This window comes from Fimicolochytrium jonesii, assembly GCF_025526975.1.
Source record: "Fimicolochytrium jonesii strain JEL569 chromosome Unknown EV422scaffold_15, whole genome shotgun sequence".
NCBI classification, from domain to species: Eukaryota; Fungi; Chytridiomycota; class Chytridiomycetes; order Spizellomycetales; family Powellomycetaceae; genus Fimicolochytrium; species Fimicolochytrium jonesii.
The window spans coordinates 303,923-324,186 of NW_026515682.1; the positions used below are offsets into that span (position 1 = coordinate 303,923).

Below are 20,264 nucleotides of genomic sequence, written 5' to 3' on the forward strand. Positions count from 1 at the left end.
CGCGCTGCATCACATCGGCTTCAACAAGCGATTTGATATCGTCGACGCGCAAAAAGCACAGATCGTACTGGCTGAGCCGCAGGGCTTTACGGCCGCTCTTGCGTTTGACTGTTCGCGCCCAGCGTTCGGCTTCGGGACGCACGTGGATCATGGATTCGAAGATGGTTTCCGCCAGAGCCGTGCGTTGCAGCTGCAGCTTCTCGGCGTGCACGGCTACGCGGCGGTGCAGTTCCGGGTGCCGATCGGTCCATTCGCGGCCGGTGCGGTATCCAAAAAGTAGGCCGAGCTGGAAATCGAGGACCCAGCGTTCGGGCGATGACGAGGATGCTGCGGTCGAGTCGGCGTCTGGTGGGAGAGTGATGGCATAGAGAGGGAGACAGCGACGAAGGCGGGATTCTTGCTGGGCTGCTTCCTTCACCGGGTCGACCGTCGCTTCGTAACGCACATAGCTTTTTTCAAAGACTCGCGGTAATGCATCAGGAGGCACTGGGTCTCGGTGGGGAGCATTCTCGGTGGCTGTCTCAGATTTCACCACTGACTGAGTAACGGTTGTCGCAGTCACAGGAGCCACAGGAGCAGGCTTGGATTCTTGCACAGACGCAGCAGATATCGACTTCTCAGTAGAGACAGAACCAGCCGGCCTCGCTTTCTGGTATCCGGTGAGTCCAGACAGCGTGCTAACTTTCCGTTTCACCGACGCGCTCGCGTCTCCCGCATCGGCGTTCGCGCTTCCCAAAGCTCTCTGCAACGAAGATGACGACGAGTCGCATCTGACTGGTCCGGCAGGTGACTCGTCCCGCTCCATTTTCGATGTCACTTGACCATTGACAAGTACTTTGTCGGTTCCCTTGAACTTCTTCAACGGCGGACTCTCGCCTCTCGTAGAGGTCGGTGAAGCAACCGGACGCGAACGAGGCGACCGCGGCACCGACCGCTTAGCGGGAATACTCTCAGTCTCCTCAAACGGGCTCGTTCGTGCCTTGATAGGCGACCGCGACTCCTCCTTACTCATTCGTCGACGCTGAAGAGACACCGAATGCATCCTCCGGATGTCGTCGTCTCCATCATCCATTTTCGGCGGCTCGCTCATTTCCCGCGTGGTCTTGATACGTTCAGGTATCGGCTTAGTGGCCGAACGACCTGCAACTCCTGAGGTGTTCGATGTTCGTTTCGTAGATTTCTTACCGCCACCGGCTTTCTTCTCGCTAGAGGCTTCCGCGACGCTAGCTTTTCGTGATGCCGACGCGGTAGCAACTTCCTTCCTGGCCTTCGATCGTGGCCTTTCCGCACTTCCTCCTGCAGAGTCGGAGTTTGACCGCCTGCGCTTATCCTTGGATCGATCGTTCGCATGTGCTTGCGGGGTATCACGGATCTCAGCGGATGCGCGGCGGGTGTCGGTGCTTGGTTTGGTGTCGATGTCCATGTCGTCTTGTGCAGGGGACGCCCGCCTCTTCATGGCTAAATCAGAAGGTAGTTTGTCGATTGGGGTCGATTGCTCAGATTTACGGGACGCCTCCTCCTTTCCAGCTCCGTCCTCTTCAGCAGTAGACTCCTCCTCCCCTTTTTTCTTATTCTTGGGGGGGCGTCCGATTCGGTTCGATTTCGCGCCCTTCGCGGTATTGTTGCTCTTTCCCACGCCACTTCCTCTGCGTTCGGACTGAGAAGGTTTCTCACTTTTCGATCGAAGTTCAGTGACTCGGCTCTCCGTCCTGCTCGACTCGCTCTGCCGCGGTCGGACCTCTCCTCCCGTTCCTGCGTTCGGGCCGCTCTCTTTTTCCAGCATAGCCATGAGGGCTTCAAATTTCTTACGCTCTCGCTCAGACACAAACTCGGAGGTAGCGGGTGGGAGTCCGCCCGTACGGAAGTACTCGTTCTTCTGAGACACCGAAGGACGCTTCGGGGACGAGTCCTTAGTACCGGGGGACGACTGCCGGTCTCCAGGATCAGCGCAGCTCTCCATACCAGACCCCGCCACCGACGCCCGCCGAATTGTCGAGGTGTTGTGTGCGAGCATTGCCTGAGCCAGCCTCCTTTGCTCCGTCGAGGGACAGAAGGACGGTTTCTTGTAAGGTTTCCAGTTCTGCGGAGGGGCGAGAAGCATTTCCTTCATTCCGGGGTCCGCGGTCTCGGCGAAATCCAGGGGACATTTGCCTTTCGCGTTACGCTTCCGGACGTCGGCTCCGTACTGAAGCAACAGCTTTACAACGTTGTGATGCTTGTTCCATACAGCCTCGTACAATGGTGTGTCTTCATCGTGGCCCCGCGAGTCGACATCCGCGCCATGCAGAAGTAGATCTCGTACACAGTCGTAGTGCCCATTCAGCGCCGCTTCGTGCAGGGATGTCCACCCCGCATCATCGCGATACTGCAAATCGGCTCCATATTTCAAACATCTCCGCAACTCGTTGAGATCTCCTCTTTCAGAAGCCTGGTGGAGTCGTGTCTTCCCATACTGATCCCGCTCCAGTACCTCCTCGGCTGCCTGGAGCCAATCCTGAATAACTTTCTGCATCGTCTCATCTGCAACTGATAGTGGCGTTTCGTTTTCGGTGTTTTCGGCGTCGATAGATGCGCCATGGAGCAGTAAGCATTCCACAACCTCCTTATGACCCCTTTGTACAGCATCGTGCAGAGGGGTATCCGAGTTTTCAGCCGTGACATTCGGGTCCGCACCGAATTGTAACAAAAGGCTGACGATGGAAACGTGGCCTTCCAGACATGCTTCGTGCAGAGCAGTCCATCCGGCATTATCCTTGATGGTGACATCCGCGCCAAACTCCATGAGCTTTTGGCACGCCTCGTAATCTCCTCGGCTGGCATAGCGGAACAGATGGGTACGTCCGCTCCGGTCTTGGACGTTCAGTCGTTCGGAGCGGATGAAACGGGCTCCAATAAATATACCGGTCCCTTCTTGATGCGTTGCATTAGAGTAGGCTACTTTCCTACCGGATGGTATATGCTTATCCTGCAAACAGACAAAAGATAAGTCGACTGCCGTATCGGAAGTCCGTAAAGTTCTTCATGAACTCACATCGCGTACGCTGGATCTTCTTCCAGATTGATCCGGTTTACGTGTTTCATTGCTCCCATTGTTTCGATTCAACGGTGGGCGACCGCGGCGCCGTCTGGGAGGTACATCCTCAGCGTTCTTCGAATCCACACCATCTGCATGGCCCGAAGCACGTCGTTCACCATGGGATCGTTTCGCGGAAATGGCCGACTCACCATCAGATGCGTGCGATGTCTTGCGAACACGAGGCTTCGTTCTTGGCAAATCGCTGGCGGAATCGTCCAATGGCGACGCAGCTCCCAGCGAATCCCTACGCAAAACTCGTCTGCCCGATTGTTGTTGGTCCGCAAGCCTCCTGGTCTTCCTTGGCGAGTGTCGTCTAACGGCCCAATTCCTGGTTGCCGGCCGGCTCAACGATCCTTCGCTATCAGTGGATCGGTAACCTCCCTCGGTGTACTCATAATCGTCGCTCCCCATGTCGTTCAAGTCCAGTAAAGGCTTGGAAAAATCGTCCAGGCTGGTGGTTGTGCTTCTGGAATGCAGCGGGCTCGGCGCAACTGACTGTGTCGATGGTTTCTTTCTACTGTCCTCCACTTTAATGTTGTCTTCCGAAGAGGAATCCGACTCGTCTTCTTCATCATCCGCACTTGAGTCACTTGCCGAGCTGGAACTTATTTCGCTGTCAGGAACATCGGAGAGTTCGCTCAACGAGTCTTCCGATGAGACAGCCGATGTGCTCATCTTGGCCACCCCGGGGGTCGTGGTAGGTGGCGGTGCCGTACTTGCATCTTTCGGTTCCTCACTCCGCGCAACCGCAACATTATGTTCACTTCCAGTAACACTAGCGGGTGAAGGGTTGGGAACATCGTTGGAAGTCTCGTTGGAAATATCGGTCAAGGATGGAGCGGCTGACGACGCTAAGGATACGGGACCCATGCTTTCCGACTTTACTGCAACATGTCCTTCACTTTCCGCAGCTTGTGGGAGGTCTGACGTGCGATCCTCATGCTTCCGAGGCTCATGACCAGTATCGCCAGCCCTCATTCTTCCAGCCGATCCCCCATGACCGCCTACCCTAGCAGACAAATCGTTGATGCGAGCCGATTCTACAGAATCAGGAAGTTCGCGGGGCAAACTCGACTTGCCGATTTTGGGCGATTTCGTGGTTCGTGACAAATCGGCCAGCAGTTGTTCCTTGCGCAAGGATTCAGGGGGCTTCTCTTTTCCAGGCGGCGCCGGTTTACCCAAATTATCAGATTTCGATATTGATGGGGAGCTGTACGTCGCAGAACTTGGTGGCCGGTCTTCCTCTTGCTTCTGCAACCTCTGCTCGGTTGGCCATGATTGCGTCGCGTGTCCAGAATAAGCGGTATGCGGATGATGCCGATATTCCCCCGAAGAGTACGGATATTGCGAGTGGGAAAAGAAGGAGTATGGTTGTTGATGAACATACGCTTCGTACGAGTCGCGCGGAGCCTCGTGAGCATAATAGCCGGAGTCGTGATAACGCTGCGAATATGCCCCTGGGTAAGATTCTGCGTGTTGCTGTTGCGACGGAGCATGCCCAGGTGGGGGTGGTTGACTGGAGTCTTCATGATTTACGGCCGCACGATGTCCATTCCGGTAAGCGGTGCCGACGGCAACAGATTGTTGACTGGAACTGACCCCACTGGTTTGGTAGGGATAGGTATAATCTGAGTAGGGGTATACATGTTGCCACGATGATGACAAAGGGGCACCCATTTTTTCTGACTAACGAGCGGAACGCCTGCATAGAAAAAATCAGAAGAAAAATCGTCAGACGAAGTTCAGCGAGCCAAAACGGCCGGAAAGAGAGATATTCGCTTGAACATTGATTTTCGACGTCCGGCAAGCGTCTCCTGCTTCCAAAAGAATTCTCGGTAAATTCCACATACCAAAAGTCAGCGTAGCGCTCGTCGAAAAATTCGTCTCCTTGGTTTCGTCGATAGATAGGTCAATTCAATCTTTCAGGTTGAGTACTCGGTTTGCGGTTCTCGATTTCTTTCCAGGCACCGGGCGATCATACGTCGTTCAAGTTTCCCACGAGAAAAAAATTCAGCGATTTCAGGTTGTGTTTGGGGTTTGGGGTGGGAGCTCGGTAGCGGCGACTGAGCCAATGAGGTCTGCCTAATTCGAGACCTTCCTGTCAATTCGGTTGAGCAAATATGTAAGCACCAGTGAGTCTTGTGGGGGCTCCAAGAAAGTTTTGCCGAGTTGAAGAAAGCAGTGAAGTGTGCGCCCACCTGCGAAAATGGACCGGAATGAAAACTGATGAGAATCTGCTGCGAGTCCGGAACGGTCCCATCGAAGCTTACCTTGCACCCTCTGGTCAATGAGGTACTGGTGCTAGGTGACGGTGGTTCTGATGGACAAGCACAGACGGTTCGGTTCCAATAGTGGTACTGAGGGTCCTGAGGGTCGGGTTGATGGGTCCCCGGGTGTTCTTATATCCAGGTCGACCCTCGAAAATGTCCGAGTGGGTCTGGGTCGGGCCAGTAATGCAGTGCCTCGTCTTAGCGTTCTGAGAGAACGGGCGGAGTGGCGACTGGGGTGTCTGTGTCGGGGTATTTCCAAGCCTTCTGGGCTGAGTCTCAGTGGTTTGACCTTTAAATGCTTCTGGAACGCAAAAAAAAAAACCCGTCTTCCTTTGGCCTCTTTGGGACTCCCTTCGCCGAGAGAAGAGCGATTGGGTTTGGTTCTTTCGAGGGGTAAATACAGTAGTAGCAAACATGGTTAAAATGGATAAGGTTAACTATCACGGGCTTAACGTGTTTGCAACAGTCCCCGCCATCACTTTGAATCGTTTCGATCACCACTCCTTTGTTGCAGGCGGGCGCCCCATCAATTTCCTTTCAGGCCGCCAATAAGTCACCGGCCCCCCACGGCGATTCAATCGATCTTGACCTCTCCTGAACGGTGCGAATAGCTGGAGAGTGATGAAGGATTTCCGATGCATGGCCATGGCGGTCTATACAGATTAGGTACGCAGTTTCGGGTTCGGATGCAGGAGACTGTGAACGATCTGCTGTCAGTTAGGGTTAGGGGTAGGGTTACAGAACTGTTCCGGGTCGGCGGGTTTTAGGGTTAGGGTTAGGGTTCGGGTTAGGGTTAGGGGTGGTCGATTTTCCCATTCATCACTCGGAAATCATGATCCCGTCTTTTCAAGTGTTCGAATTCTGAGAATCTGGCACTAACAATGTGTTCGTCTCCTATGTGTTCGTCACCTGGAAAAATACCCTGGGTTGGACGACAAGAAGTTCTACACGACGTAACATCCTCGTCTATCGGAATCCGTCTACCAAGCTCTTGAACCTCTCTGGTATCGTCGACTTTGAGTGGGCAGGCTTTTTCCCCGTTTACCACGAGTTTGCAGACTCGTCAGGGTTAAGGGGGGGAGGCCTTTAACCCTGACAAGGACGGTTTGATGGATCGGATGCTGTTGGATGAGATGGAGAAGCTGGGACTAGAGACCGTGCGCACGCTAAATCCAGAATTGTGGAAACAGGCTAGGGATCTGGAAACTTTGAGGACCAACGTGGCACCGTGTTGGTTAATGGGGATGGAGGTGGGCAATCCAAGATTGGAAGGTGAACTCGGGGACGCCGCCAAGGTGCTCATGACATCTTGGAGAGTTTGGGATAAAGCGGACTGCAAGGAGATCCTCTTCATGCTCCGATTTGAAGGTCTCCAACCCAAATACTAAGGACATGAAATTCGCGCTCGAGTTCTCGCATGAAGCAAGCCTCACAGAGGAAAAATATAGTGAGCCGCAGGCCTGCAAGCGGCTTTGAACGGTACTAGCAAACAGACGTTCCCCTTCTCTTTGCGAGTCCGCAACTTTGAGTGCCAAACCATCAAGCCGCAGCGACTCCGCGGAGAGCCCGGGAAGCTGATGATACGAAAGAGTGCCGTTTCATAAAGGCACAGCTCGCGTCCGCCACGAACCTGGGATGGCGACGATAACAAGCTGCACGGAGTCTCCCGCATCATAGGGGAGGGGCATCGCAGTTTTACGAAATCAGGCTCGTTGACGAGCTGACGACACAAAGCTGCACGGGATTTCCCGCGACGAAGAGAGTGGTAACGTGCACCGGGTTACCAAGGCAAAGCTTTGCGTGCCCCCAGACCTTGCGCAGGGCTGTGATGGAAGTAGCACGGGCGAATGATCTACACTGTCGAGCACTTCTCTGACGCCACTGTCAAATGCGGTCTTGCTTTATGAACGGCACTGTATCTGCGCGTCAAGCCGCGGCCGACAAGACGGCGGCGGCATGTTCAAAAACTTTGCGTCCAGGCTATCCTGGTGACGACCTCTACAAATGGGCGGCGTACGCGCACAGAGGATCGCCGCACGGGTCTTGGGCTTCAGCGCTCCTCCCGCCCCCCACTCCAGTGAACCTTACCACGTTAACCACTGTACCATTACATTTGTAACCGAATAAGTCATTCTCTGTACTTATAACCACCGCCTATTATACCTCTCCCGATCTAGTGCCCACAACAAAGTCTGGCAGCCAGAGAATGATAGTGCTCCAAACAGCGCGTGGCCAGCGCCACCAATTTTCTGACAATTTGCAGGCCCACCGCCACCCCCTGTCGGATCTGGATCTGGGCCAGCTACCTAAGCATTACGTAACCCTTTTGTTTGAATAAGGCGGTCGGTGTGCGGCAACTCCGACCAACTGAAAAAGAATAGGTCGTTTTATATAGCACTTCCCTCAACGTTTCCGTTACCTTGCGCTTTCCATCCCTTTCCCGTTAAGTTTAGCTCCGGAAGCAACTGCGTTCAGCGTCTCGTTGTGTCTGCATACCGTTTTCCGTTTAGATTAGCTACTGAAGCGACTGGCCTAAATGTATTCCGCAGCGCAGTACATCGCTGAAATCACCCCAGCCCCAATTCGCATGGCAGAGGGACACTCTGGCACCAGCACCACAGTCCCGGCTTGGCCGCGAACAGACCTGAAGGTTTTGGAACCTTGGACCTCCTTCGACGGGGCACTTACGGAGTGCGGAGAGGTTCTGTCACGGACGGACGTTGGACAGCTTCGCCCTCGTGCTATTGACGAGGAGGATATTAGTGAAGTTGCTGTGGAAACTGACCTTCACTGCCACGCAGACAATTACGCGCTGAAGGAAGTTAAACGTTTGGCTCGCTTCGCCGGCGTGCAAGACGGCTTATTCATCAACCCGGCTGGAAAAGTAGATATTGTATGTGATCCAGACCGGGCGTGGAAGTCGGCAGCTGCCTCTAGGCCTACGCTTTGTGTAGAGTACAAGACTCCGTGGGCGTTCCGTTTTGACGACCTTCTGGCGGCTTATCAGTCCGAGGGGGGAGACACGACCAAGAAAGTCTCAAAAGCAATCAGTCAGCTATACGGTTATATGACGTTTAATCATCACAGGTTTTTGGCTTCGCTTTGATTCTCCCGTTCACGTTTTTATCGCGTCTGACATCCTCTTCCTAGATTTGGGGTGCTGTCAACCTACACTAAGACCTGGATGTTCGAACGCGTCTCCGATGATCAAAGCGGGCTTCAAGGCGGAGTGATGCGAGTTGCGGGTCCATTCGCTTTCGATTCTCTCTACCAGAATGTAGTCCTGGCTTACCTGACACTCTTCCGGATGGTTGATGATCGATGGTTTTATGCCACCCCAGCCGCTTCGCCCGCACCATCAAGTCGCAACACGCCGCGATCAAGCCCATCACTACTTCGCCGAGCCGCGGGTCACCCCCTAGATCGGTGCGCTGACAGACCTTGACTGTATGACAACGGCCCTCACATGTATTCTAACACTGCTCTCTTTGCCAGATACGAAGTGAAGGACGTCGGTGCAAAAGACATCGTTTTTACCAAAACAATCGATCGGTCCAATGCCACTGTTGCCGGGGGCACTTTGGGCATGCAGTCCGGTGTCTTTAAGTGTGTTGATGCCACCAAACGCCCAATATTCGCTCAGCAACTGGCCAACGAAGTTTCCATTTATCGTGTTCTGGAACGCTTGCAAGGCGACGCTATCCCAATGTTCTACGGAGTTTGCCGCGTGTGGAATATTCTCCATGTCGTGTGCATGGAATTTGGAGGAGCTGCGATTACCCCCGACGTCGTGGCTCATGTGGGAGCCAAAAAGCTAAAAGAGCTTTGTCGCAATGTTCTGCAAAAGGTGCATGAATGTGGCGTCTTACATGGGGACGCCAGATTCGCAAACTTTCTTTACGACGTCGCGGCGGACCAGGTGAAAATCATCGATTTCGGCCTGTCGCGTAAGGAGTGCTCAGACGATGAACTCGCCCAGGAACTCTCTGAATTTGAGCAGCTGGATTTTGCGACAATACGGTAAGCTCTGCCCAGTCTGGGTCTATTGGTCTCAGTTGTGTGCTACGCACCTATCAGGCACCCTCAGACGTAGGAAGATAGAATAGTTGCCGCAATTCCGTTGTATTTTTCTTAGTGTTAGGTCAATTACTCGACAACGTGTTCTTCAAACCTACCCGTTTCTTATGATCGTGATCAAAATGGCAGCAATATCTTCGCAGGTGCTCTCAGGCCCGACGTGTTCACCTCTTCAGCGACGGGAGGGCACTCGTCCGCGCTTACCCCTTTTCATCCGCAAATTAACCCCAATACCTTCCGTCTAATCCCAATAATGCTGGTGCGCGTTGTGCAGGGAACGCGTGCCGCGGGCAAAACGCCAGCACTTAAAAGAGCGTAGTGACCGCATCAGTTCCCGGGACAGTGATGAGCAAGAATCACTTAGTCACGCTCTTGAAAAGCGCGAAGCGGCCGAACAACGACCGGCAAAGGTCCTCAGCCGAGTCTTTTGCCGGACCTCAGTTCTCGTAAAAGGGTTGAGCTATCCGGACAGACCCTCAGTTATCGGCATAATGCTCGGCAAAAGGGTCCCTGGCGGACCCTTGACGAGTTTGCGCCGTAGAAGCCTTTGGTGCTAGGAACGGTGTGGGAAAGACTTCATCACTTCAAGAGTCGTCCCGCGCTAATTTTGCGACGATGGCCAAACGTACCCATAGTTTTAACTGCTGCATGAGAGCGTAGGCACTTCGTCTTACGTTTGTGTTTGCGTTATGGTCCAAAAGTCAAGAAGGGTAACTTTCTGCATTTAACCAAACTCGCTTTTCGCGACCAAAAATTCCTAATTTTGCTGGCGCGCTTGCGGAGATATTGAATAGGATCGCAGGTTCGTCGACACTACCGGACTTCAATCCGTTGCTCCTCCTGCTTTTTCTTCCGGAATCCGGAACCGCCGTCAATCTTTTCGATATCAAGGTTCACTGTGACCTTCAGCGATCGCCGCGAGGTAGAGAAGCTCACAGAGGTTTTCTGACAGGAAAATGATTTGAATGTTCGGAACGCTCAAGACTGACGACAGCCTTGGCCTCGCGCCGCGTCTATAAAAAGGCCCGGCGAGTCGCAAAAACCCCTCATGGCGCAAAAATCCCTCAAAGCCCTGGTACGGAAGCTGGTTTGCCTGGTATACGGAAGCTATTTGCGCCGCGAGAGTGGAGGAGGATGTGACCTGAACGCTCTGGACGCCTTTTGGAACCTACTGATGTGTGTAGGGGTCCTGACCGACAAACAACGGACATCAAACCATGGTCCAAAAAGGCAAAAGCAAGCGAGCCGGCAAAGCAAAGCACCCAGGCGCCCGTCGCACGAACTCCTCCTCGTCTGATCTCGGCCTCCCCGCGGTCGACGATGACATCACCACTTCCACCACCGAGGCAGAGGACGCTAACGCCCCTAAACGGTGTCCGCACCTCAAGGCGGATGTGAGGATAACGAGGTTGTCGAAACAGTTGCCGGCTACTTTGAAGAAGGCGCCTTTTTGTTCGGTGAGCCTTGACTGGACCGCGAGCCGTTTAGAGTGCGGGGGGAAGATGGCATGGCCAACTGAGCGCCTTTGAATGTTAGTCCTGCAGGAAGGACGAGCAACGAGCCAAATCGAAAGAAGCGGCGGAAGCCGCTTCTACCGAACCGAATTCCAATACAGAGGCGCTAAAGGATGCCGCGTCTGCCACCGCCGACACGACCAGCGGCCCGTCGTTATGGCTGTGTTTGAAGTGTGGAGCGGTCAACTGCAGCAGAAACGATAAGGGGCATGGGGTCACGCACTATGAGGACGAGAAGCATTCGATAGCGATTAACCTGGACTCGTTGGAGTGCTGGTGAGGACTGGTTGGCGCGCAATGTGCGGCGTGGGACTTTCTCTGAGTATGAGTCTTCAACAGGTGCTATCAGTGCGATGACTATATTGTCGGGTCGTCTACCCGCAATCAGCTGGTTTCGGAGTGTAAAGCTATGGTTGAGGGCGTGTTGATGAAGAAGACGAAGAAAGGTGCGGCACTTGGGCGAGCTTCATGTCAACGTAAAGTACGCGGAGCTGACTGGTGACTTCAGATTTGGCGCCAACAGCGCCTTCCGTTACGGTGGAGAAGAAGAAAACAAAGGGGAATACAACGGCACCGGGCATCGTAAATCTGGGGAATACCGTAAGTTTAGTGGAAGGAAAGTCGACGGAGATATCAATGACCAGTATTTATAAATCTATGTCAGTGCTTCTTCAATTCGGTCATGCAATGCATCAACGTTAGCCAAAGCTTGCAAACGCAACTGAAGCAACTAGACAACGGTACTCAGGCCCGCATAGCAACCGACGCGCTCGGGCGTTTCCTCGCAGATATGGCCGCACAGCGCCATTACGGTGGCGGATCAGTGAACCCACGCGAACTATTCGGCGTTCTCAGCAACCAGTGGAAGATGTACAAGCGAATGGGCCAGCAAGACAGCCACGAGCTGCTTCGACGGCTACTGGATCGCGTGAGAGAGGAAACAGCCGACCGGAGCGTGGAAGCCAGATTCAGATACGTCAACACGCCTGTCGACAAGGCGTTTGCGGGGAAGTTATGCCAGGTTATTGTGTGCGATACCTGCAAGCACGTGTCGTATGCGTTTGAGGATTACCTGGACTTTTCGTTGCCTGTCAAGGATGAGGTCAAGGAAGGATGGAAGTTCTCCTCGTTGTTTGGGCATCGGAGCAGTAAACCGTTGACGCCACCACCGGCTTTGACACCGCCTGAACCTGTTGTTGAGGGTGGTGAGGACGGGACCGCGTCGGAAGGCAACCATGATCCGGATCAGTTGTCTCTCATTCAGATTCTACTTCGGCCTATCGGCGTCACGACATCTAGCGAGAATCTGACGCTGCAATCGCGGCTGGCGAGTTTCATGGCGGTGGAAATGCTGGAAGGAGAATCGGTATATGCGTGTGACTCTTGCTTTACAAGAAAATACGGCGTGACGCCTGCGGAACACGCAAAAGAGGTACACGCGTGGGAACTGCAGCACAGCCCTGCGAGGACCTTGCAGATCGACACCGCATCGGCATCGTCCTCGATGGCCAACCTGTCACTCCCCACACCACAGTTCCTGGACTCTGCGTCAAGTTCAGAGTTCGGATTCAAAGCGAACGCTCTCAGCCCGCTGTTTGCAGATTCGCATGAGGATAGCAGCGCCACGTCGGCGGATGAGGATTCTGCGACTGTGGGTGATGTTACGGACGCGGAAACGGCGTCTGGGGCTGCGACGCCTAGGTTTGTACCGCACAAAGTACGCGATGATGATGATGAGGAGCTACCCACTGACAGTAGCGGAAATACAATCGAAAGGACGAATGAAAGTGCAGAGCCCACGGAGCGCAGCAGCATTGATTCCGATAAGCCGTCTGTGGACGCAGAGGGTGACGGAGTGCCCGCCGAATCTATGCCAGCTGATAATTCGTCATCATCCTCGAAACCCGCGTCGGAAGAGGCCAGCTTGGATCCCACATCCTCCTTACCACCCTCCCCGGCCAAGAACGGCGCCGTCAACGGAAGCGGTAGCGACACCCGAAGCCAATCCACCAAACCCACCCGCCCACTCGTCGAAAGCCGCGCCTACAAACGCTACCTCATCCACACTTCCCCGCAGATCCTCGTCCTCCACCTCAAACGCTTCCAGCAGATCGGATTCGGCGGGCGAACCAAGAAAGTGGAAGACGTTGTCGCGTTCGACGAGATCATGGATTTGGCGCCGTTCATGGCCCCGCCGGAGGTCGAGACTGCGGTTATGGAGGCGCAATCGCCCGAGACGGAGGTGGATGCGGCGGATGAGGAGTCTGCGAAACGTAGCAGAGGTCGAGGGTCGAGGTATCGCCTCTATGGGGTGGTCGTGCATGGTGGGGGCCTGTTTTCGGGGCATTATGTGGCGTATGTGAGGATTAGCAAGCGACCACCACCAGCGAATGGCGCTGGTGAGGCTGGAGCGAGTGCGGAAGAGGGGGCGGAGACGAAAGCCCCTGCATCTGCAACACCAGAACAAGAAACGACAGAGAGCGAATGGGCGTACTGTAGCGATACGCATACGAGGGCGGCGACGTGGGAGGAGGTTAGCAAGGTGCAGGCATATATTCTGTTTTACGAGCGGTGGGATGGTGATGGGCAGTAGAAGGGCTTAGTACAGAGTACATATTTACTGTTCCGGAGAATAAACCCCAACCAGCCAGCCTCGGGCGGCATGTCAGCTTTGCTGCCGGAGCGGCTATGCGTATATGCACAGGATATAACCCTAACCCTAACCCTAACCCTAACCCTTTTCATTATTTGTAACGGAGTGCTGGAATTTGGAGGAGTGCCAGCCGTTGACGAGACACGGAACACGGAATTTGGGCTCCGAACCACAACGGACGAACTCCAACCCTTTACTTTCTTGAACGACCAGTACCCCCTCATATTCAACCAGCCAGAGAGGACAGAGAACAGCGAGGCTGGAGGAAAGCTATCACTTGTAGAGAGACTGGAAGAGAAGAAGCAGGCAGGGGGTGTGTCACATTCAACGACCGGCGGAACAGTCTTCTTTCAAAACGTCAGATTCGTCTATATTTCCAGTGCCCTGCACCTCGGCGCTTCCACAACCTCATCACATTAGCCGCACATCCTCACGACACCTCACGGCAAAATGGCCGGCATCGTAGACTTCATAAGCAGCAAAATAGACCCCGTCTCCTTCTTCACCTCCTCTTCCTCCGCTGCATCCTCCGTCTTCCCCTACGCCCTCGACCCCTTCAGCACCGATTTCAACTCTCTCCAGCCCGAGCACGACCAGGACCTCGCCTCGTTCGCGATACGGCAATATGTCGTAGCCGTTCTTTCGGCGCCGCTGCGTGTCGCAGAGACGTTGGCGGAGGTACAGTGGCAGCCTCAGGAGGAGGATGAGGGGGACGCTGTGGGTGTTGTTGGGGAGGCTGGGCGAGGGTTGGTGGCGCCGGGGACACCGCCCAAAGCGATTTTGGGGGATGACGAGGTTCTGCCGCCCTTGCAGGGTGGGACGTGGGAGAATTTGAGGGATGTGGTGGAGAGTGATGGGGAGGGATTTACTTCATTGCTGAAAGGTGGGTAGAGGGGATGTCAAGGATTATAAGCGATTTTGGGGAATCGCTGCGAGCGACATCGTTTTGCTTTCCTTCTCATTCCTCTTCCTCTCCTAGGCCACTTCACCTCATTCTGCCACGCGACCACATACCATATCCTCCAACCCACCCTCGAAGACACCATAAACGACGTATTCGACATCTACGAAGATACCCACCCAGTCACCCTCGTCGCATCCCATCTCATCGTCGGCGGTCTCCTCAGCCCCCTCGAGCTCGCCCGCACCCGGTTAATCGTCCAAGCATCCCCCTCACACCGCAAAAAGTACTGGGGCCCGTTCCACGCCCTCCACTGCGTCACCACCGAAGAGCCCGCGGGCCTGCTGAGTCTCTACTCCCCCCGGCACCTAATCCCCTCGATCCTCATCTCGGGAATGTCCCCGCTCATCCGCGCGCTGTCCAAAGTCTTCATCACAGAGGAACTCGGTCTCGATCCGTCCTTCTCGCCGTTCTGGCATCACATGGCGACACTGGGCGCCATGGCCGTGGAAGTCGCCATCGTCACCCCGTTCGAGATTGCGCGGAAAAGATTGCAGGTGCAACGGTTGACGAAAGGGAATGTGGACGTCCTGCCCCAGGCGTTCGACACATGCGTCGAAGTCTCCCCCCGCTACTATTCCGGTATCTTCGACTGCATGCGGTCCATCGTCATGGAGGAAGGCGGGACAGCCCACCGGCGTCGGCGTCGGTTAAGACGGACCCGCGGGCGCGCACTCCCTCACTCGCCATCGGCATCTACCGCTAACGACTGGCACAAGATCTATGATTCGGACCTCCCACACGGGTTCTATGACGGCACTGGGGAGACGGGTGTGAGGGCAACGGGCGTGGTTGCGTCGGTGGGGAGGTTTGCGACGGGCGTGCAGAGTCTGTATAGGGGGTTTTGGGCACGGTATGCGACGAGGGTGGTTGCGTATGCGTGTGATGAGATGATTAAGGCTGAGGAAGAGTGGTAGGATATCAATCAGGATAGTGGATGTAGAAAACCGTTTTCGTATACCGTACTGTAGTTATGTGTAGCTTTAATTCGAGACGACCAGGCGTAATCAGTGATTGTGAAATATTATGCGTTCTTCAAAGTGGACGATGCTTGACCACTGGCCATATGAACCTTCTCCTCTGTGCAAGGGAACGGCTAGATCCGTAGCAAGCGAGCGCTACGGACTAGTTGGAAGCATATGAACGACCGCTGTGGTATGTGGGAGCCTCTGAATATATAGAGAATTTTGCGAATCCAACCAAAGTTACTCTGACGCGATGTGCGGGTGTGGGAGCCGGCAGCTCTAACTCATACGTTTCCAGGTGTGGTCCTATTGTATATGCAGGGTAACGACCACCCTCCTCGAAAAAAAAATGTACATGTGGAAAAGGGGATGTGTGTATGTATGTGCATGGCATGTCCAATGTCTGTCGCTATAGGTCGTGCCGTATAGTATCCCACCTCTTAAACGTATACCCCACAAACGCCAGATCCTTGCCCGGGTTCGCGAGATACTCCATCGTCCCCGTGGTGCCCATCCCGTCCATGGCTGGTATCCCACCCGGCCCGCCGTTTACTTGTTGGGGCACGCCGGCGAGGTCTTCCGTGGGGAAGTAAGATGTGTCGGTGATGGATTTGAGCTGAGGTACGAAGGGGGCGCGGGTGCGGCGGATTTCGGCCCAGTTGACACCACGGAAGAAGGGGTGGGTTTGGATTTGGGCGGAGGTTAGGCGGTGCTCGGCGCCGCAGAGGAGACTGTGGGAGAGAAGTGAATATGCGAAGCAGATGCTACTGGAAAGGCAGACGGACGGCATGCCGAAACTTACTGCCGCACTAAATCTTCCGCCTCTCTCGATAAATGCACATCATCTGGCAGGTACAGATATTCCCGCCAGTTGATGATCTTCCTGTATGTGTCGTGCGCATTTTCAGAGCAGAATGGTGGGTATCCAAACAGGCATTCGAACATGATGGCGCCGAGAGACCACCAATCACATTCTTTCCCGTAGCCTCGTTGTAGGAATACTGTTTGAGAAGAATGAGAGACGGGGTGGTGAATATGCTTATCCCCGGACGCGTTCACCTGTATGGCGTCCTTAAAACGAACCTTCCGGAGCAATGTAATCCGGAGTTCCCACGGTACTATACGCCTAAGGTATGAACATCATAAGAATGTGACCATCGCTCAGCAGTGAGCAGCACAGCACATACCAACGCCCTCCTATTCCGCTTCCACGTCTCGATCCGATCCTTCCGCGAAAACGTCAAGTCGATGTTCTTCTGCGTTCCTATTTGGTCCACTTTGCTCGCTGGATTTGAGTTGTCGAGGAGTCTCTGGTAGTATGTGGAGTCGTGCGTTTTGTGGAAGCCAGTGGAAAGTCCGAAGTCGGATAGTTTAACGTGGCCGTCTTTATCGATCAGTACTGTAATGCGTGATTGAGAAAGCGGTTTAGCAATGGTCTAACCCGGCCGCGAGATAGACACTCAATTGCACTTACAGTTGTCCGGTTTGATATCTCTGTGGATGACGGAGGGCAAAGTTTCGATAAGGAATGCTTTCAGCTCCTAGTCATCAGCAGCAGGACGGTACATACCTGTGAACATATCCTAAGTTGTGCACAGCTTCGATAGCGCAGACGCACTCCGCCACATAGAACCGCGTCACATCCTCCGAGAACGTGTCGTACTTGATCAACATAGTCATCAGATCTCCGCCTGGCAGGAACTCCATGATCAAGTAGAGGTATAGTGCATCCTGGAATGAGTAGTACAGCTGGACGACCCAGGGTGTGTTTACTGATTCGGCTAGGACGTCACGCTCAGCTTTGACGTGGGCGAGCTGACGGGTTGAGAGTCAGTTTCCGTGGCCTCAAACATGGCTGACAAAGCATCAGCGAACCTGATCTTTCTTGACCATTTCCGTCTTTCTTAAGGTCTTCATCGCGAAGATCTTCCCGGTGTCCACCTTTTGCACCAGTCGCACCTAATAGCCGCACTGAATCAGACACTGCCCGCCGCCTGTCACTAGCAAAGGCATGCGGATCCATACCTCTCCAAATGCGCCCTTCCCAATCACTTTGACGGTTTGAAAATCGTCCACTCCCAGTCGCACGCGCCTCAGCCGGAGGAACTCCGACTCCCGTTGCCCATATGCTGCCAACTGACGGTTCTTTCGGTCATCGCTCCAAGGCTCTTTTCCGATGCGTTCCTCTGCGTCCAGACGTCTTTCGATGCGAAGCGAACGCGCAGGTTGGAACAGAGAGTCAGGAGAGAGCCCAAGCCAGTATCGTTGGAACCTTCCTACGTCATTCCACGAACCTGGCCTCCCTATCCCCACACTCCGTCACGACGCTCTTATAGAAGTGTTCCAGCTTGTACTTTGCTGCTGTTGCTCTATCTAGTGTTGCCTTTGATAACCCGTCTGTAGACCGGTGGAAAAGGAATTGCCCTGCCAGCGAGTCTACACTGCCGTCATTGGACGGCTGGCGGCCTGGAGGTGGCGGGGCAAGGGCAGCGAATTGATGCTGATCCATTTCAACTATTCAATCGAAGGAGAGGTCCGTCGTCTCCTGTGACAGTTTTCGTTGGCTCAAGTTTGGGACTGTGCGATGACAGCCTAAAGACAAAGTCGTAAGCGCTAAGTTTCCCACGGCAGACGGCCCAATTCGAGGACGACCCGACCGCCCGCTCCTTTTGACTAACCAAATTATGATATGCGACGAACGCTTTACCGCTGGTTGCTCGTTCCTTCTTGTAGCCGTTGCTGGGGTACAGTGAGTTGTGGTGTATGTTGCTGGTGCGGCTTTGTGTTGGTTTTGGGAGGGAGTTATGCAGGGAGTTATGATAGTTAGCGGGCACAAAAGCGATACAGTAGCTGTGGAATCGCGTGGGAAAGTGATGACGGCTCATGCTGCACGGCTCGATGGGCAGATCCACCTGCGCTCTTCCTCCAGTCCTACTCGGCTTCCTACCGACGGCGACAACGAACCCCCCAGCGAGCGCTGCAACACACTCCTTATACCGGACACTCCATACATAGTGGCTGCAGTAGCGATAGCTTCGTCGCTCCGTATTCTGAAAGAACCCCAAGCACACTGTCAGAGGACGCAGTTTCCCACCAACCCGCCTTATAGATAGAAATACATCGACATCACAACAAGACATCACCCTGCCTACACCAACAATGACCGGGCTTGCGATAAACGACCTGAGCAGGGCAGAATGGTCGGCATCCCCACTGGCAACGGAAGACGCCAGTCCCATCCCATACTCGAAGGTCATAAACGACCCTATCCATGGGCACATCGAGCTTGAAGACTATTGCATGCACGTTATAGATACCCCGCAATTCCAACGGCTGAGAGACTTGAAGCAGCTGGGCAGCGCTTACTATGTGTTTCCAGGTAAGATTCGGCTTCATTTTGCGACCCACGACAGCATCGCTAACATTGAAATGTGATCTCTTGACTGACAGGTGCAGCGCACAACCGTTTCGAGCATTCCATCGGAGTTTGCTATCTTGCAGGCAATCTGGTAGACCACCTTCGGAAAGCTCAGCCGAATTTGGGCATCACCGACAATGACGTCAAGTGTGTCAAGCTTGCCGGCCTGTGCCATGACCTCGGCCACGGTCCGTTCTCCCACATCTTCGATAACGAATTCATGAAGCAGGCGCGACCGGGGTTCCAGTGGACTCATGAGGTGGCCAGTCAGGACATGTTGGACTATTTGGTTGCTGAGAATGAGCATGTCAGCCTTACGCCAGGGGAGGTGCGGTTCATTAAGGATCTGATTCATGGAGAGCCTCGCGGCGACTACCCACAAGCGGCCAAGCGGTTCCTCTTTGACATTGTTGCCAACAAACGTAACTCGATTGATGTTGATAAGGTACCGTCTGATTGTGTGATGCCCAAGTTTATACTCGTTACTCAAACAACGCATCCATTGCAGTTCGACTATATCCAAAGAGACTGCCATAACGTCGGCATCAAAACCAGCCTGGACGCCACACGCTTCATGAGGCTGGCGCGGGTCATCGACAATCAAATCTGCTTCAACCAAAAAGAGAGCTTTAACATCTACGAGCTCTTCCACCGCCGTTTCTGCTTGTTCAAAATGGTGTATACCCATCGAGTAGGAAAGGCGGTGGAATACATGCTCTGCGAAGCCTTGTTGGCCGCTGACAAGTATCTCGGAATATCGTCATCCGTTGACGACATGAGTCGTTATATTCACATGACCGACGCGATCATTCGCGAGATTGAGCGGAGTACTGTGCCTGAACTGGCCAAATCAAGAGAGATCATTCATCGCCTGCGAATTCGCGAACTCTATCGCTACGTCGATCAGTCCATCGTGCCCCCAGAAGGGTACGAGGGCTACAAACGCGAGGTCACGCCGGAAGCCATCGTCCGCTTCCAAGAGCCCGGAGACGACCTCACAGAAGACGACGTTATCATCGAATGGCTGAAACTCGGCTACGCCATGCAAGACCAGAACCCGGTAGACGCCGTCAAATTCTACAACAAATGGCAACCCACCCAAAGCTTCCACATTGGCCGCGAACAAATCTCCTCGTTCCTACCCACCAATTTCCAGGAAATAACTCTGCGGGTCTTCACTCGCGACAACAATAAACGGCAGCGGGTCCAAGCCGCATTCAGGAAGTTGGTCGACCATCTCAACGGATCCACCAGCTCTTTCCTCGATTCAGGCAACGAGGACGAGGACGACGGCCTGAGGACCGTGCCCGGTAGCATCGAAGCCGATCGT

At 54.1% G+C, this 20,264-nt stretch overlaps 6 protein-coding genes across 6 annotated transcripts; 4 read left to right on the top strand and 2 right to left on the bottom strand.

The window, feature by feature from the left end:
• Positions 1–2,158: 2,158 nt before the first annotated feature.
• EV422DRAFT_483500 (ankyrin repeat-containing domain protein) lies at positions 2,159–2,860 on the bottom strand (the record flags this gene model as incomplete). The annotated part of the gene is made up of 1 exon (XM_053067343.1): positions 2,159–2,860. A coding segment is annotated over one exon (702 nt), but the record flags the coding sequence as incomplete, so codon positions are not given.
• A 4,841-nt stretch (positions 2,861–7,701) lies between these two features.
• Positions 7,702–9,729, top strand: EV422DRAFT_91696 (uncharacterized protein). The gene is made up of 3 exons (XM_053074501.1): positions 7,702–8,433; positions 8,497–8,772; positions 8,842–9,729. The coding sequence occupies exons 1-3, from the start codon at positions 7,883–7,885 to the stop codon at positions 9,368–9,370; spliced, it is 1,356 nt and encodes a 451-aa protein (XP_052924736.1). The 5' UTR covers positions 7,702–7,882; the 3' UTR covers positions 9,371–9,729.
• A 911-nt stretch (positions 9,730–10,640) lies between these two features.
• Positions 10,641–13,530, top strand: EV422DRAFT_507100 (uncharacterized protein; the record flags this gene model as incomplete). The annotated part of the gene is made up of 5 exons (XM_053068626.1): positions 10,641–10,880; positions 10,960–11,213; positions 11,277–11,383; positions 11,446–11,537; positions 11,602–13,530. The coding sequence occupies 5 exons, from the start codon at positions 10,641–10,643 to the stop codon at positions 13,528–13,530; spliced, it is 2,622 nt and encodes an 873-aa protein (XP_052924737.1).
• A 198-nt stretch (positions 13,531–13,728) lies between these two features.
• EV422DRAFT_588231 (mitochondrial carrier domain-containing protein) lies at positions 13,729–15,582 on the top strand. The gene is made up of 2 exons (XM_053073492.1): positions 13,729–14,473; positions 14,570–15,582. The coding sequence occupies exons 1-2, from the start codon at positions 14,041–14,043 to the stop codon at positions 15,466–15,468; spliced, it is 1,332 nt and encodes a 443-aa protein (XP_052924738.1). The 5' UTR covers positions 13,729–14,040; the 3' UTR covers positions 15,469–15,582.
• Positions 15,583–15,712: 130 nt separating this feature from the next.
• Positions 15,713–18,394, bottom strand: EV422DRAFT_532804 (kinase-like domain-containing protein). Its single transcript, XM_053070562.1, has 10 exons — positions 18,224–18,394; positions 17,811–18,108; positions 17,542–17,716; positions 17,392–17,475; positions 17,087–17,331; positions 16,991–17,010; positions 16,704–16,915; positions 16,600–16,642; positions 16,319–16,517; positions 15,713–16,247 (listed from the first exon to the last, which is right to left on the bottom strand). The coding sequence occupies exons 2-10, from the start codon at positions 18,023–18,025 to the stop codon at positions 15,926–15,928; spliced, it is 1,515 nt and encodes a 504-aa protein (XP_052924739.1). The 5' UTR covers positions 18,026–18,108; positions 18,224–18,394; the 3' UTR covers positions 15,713–15,925.
• A 368-nt stretch (positions 18,395–18,762) lies between these two features.
• On the top strand, positions 18,763–20,153 carry EV422DRAFT_488428 (uncharacterized protein; the record flags this gene model as incomplete). Its single annotated transcript, XM_053067422.1, has 3 exons — positions 18,763–18,895; positions 18,967–19,379; positions 19,443–20,153. Coding segments are annotated over 3 exons (1,257 nt in total), but the record flags the coding sequence as incomplete, so codon positions are not given.
• Positions 20,154–20,264: the final 111 nt, after the last annotated feature.

What these genes read in the sequence shown, in the direction of transcription:
- EV422DRAFT_91696 (XM_053074501.1), top strand. Translation starts at nt 7,883, where the DNA reads ATGTATTCCGCAGCGCAGTACATCGCTGAAATCACCCCAGCCCCAATT. An exon ending in ATGACGTTTAATCATCACAG is followed by an intron (nt 8,434 to 8,496) that starts GTTTTTGGCTTC and finishes TCCTCTTCCTAG; the next exon opens with ATTTGGGGTGCTGTCAACCT. An exon ending in GCGGGTCACCCCCTAGATCG is followed by an intron (nt 8,773 to 8,841) that starts GTGCGCTGACAG and finishes TCTCTTTGCCAG; the next exon opens with ATACGAAGTGAAGGACGTCG.
- EV422DRAFT_588231 (XM_053073492.1), top strand. Translation starts at nt 14,041, where the DNA reads ATGGCCGGCATCGTAGACTTCATAAGCAGCAAAATAGACCCCGTCTCC. An exon ending in ATTTACTTCATTGCTGAAAG is followed by an intron (nt 14,474 to 14,569) that starts GTGGGTAGAGGG and finishes TTCCTCTCCTAG; the next exon opens with GCCACTTCACCTCATTCTGC.
- EV422DRAFT_532804 (XM_053070562.1), bottom strand. Translation starts at nt 18,025, where the DNA reads ATGGATCAGCATCAATTCGCTGCCCTTGCCCCGCCACCTCCAGGCCGC. An exon ending in TGTGGGGATAGGGAGGCCAG is followed by an intron (nt 17,717 to 17,810) that starts GTTCGTGGAATG and finishes TCGCATCGAAAG; the next exon opens with ACGTCTGGACGCAGAGGAAC. An exon ending in GGAAGGGCGCATTTGGAGAG is followed by an intron (nt 17,476 to 17,541) that starts GTATGGATCCGC and finishes TGCGGCTATTAG; the next exon opens with GTGCGACTGGTGCAAAAGGT.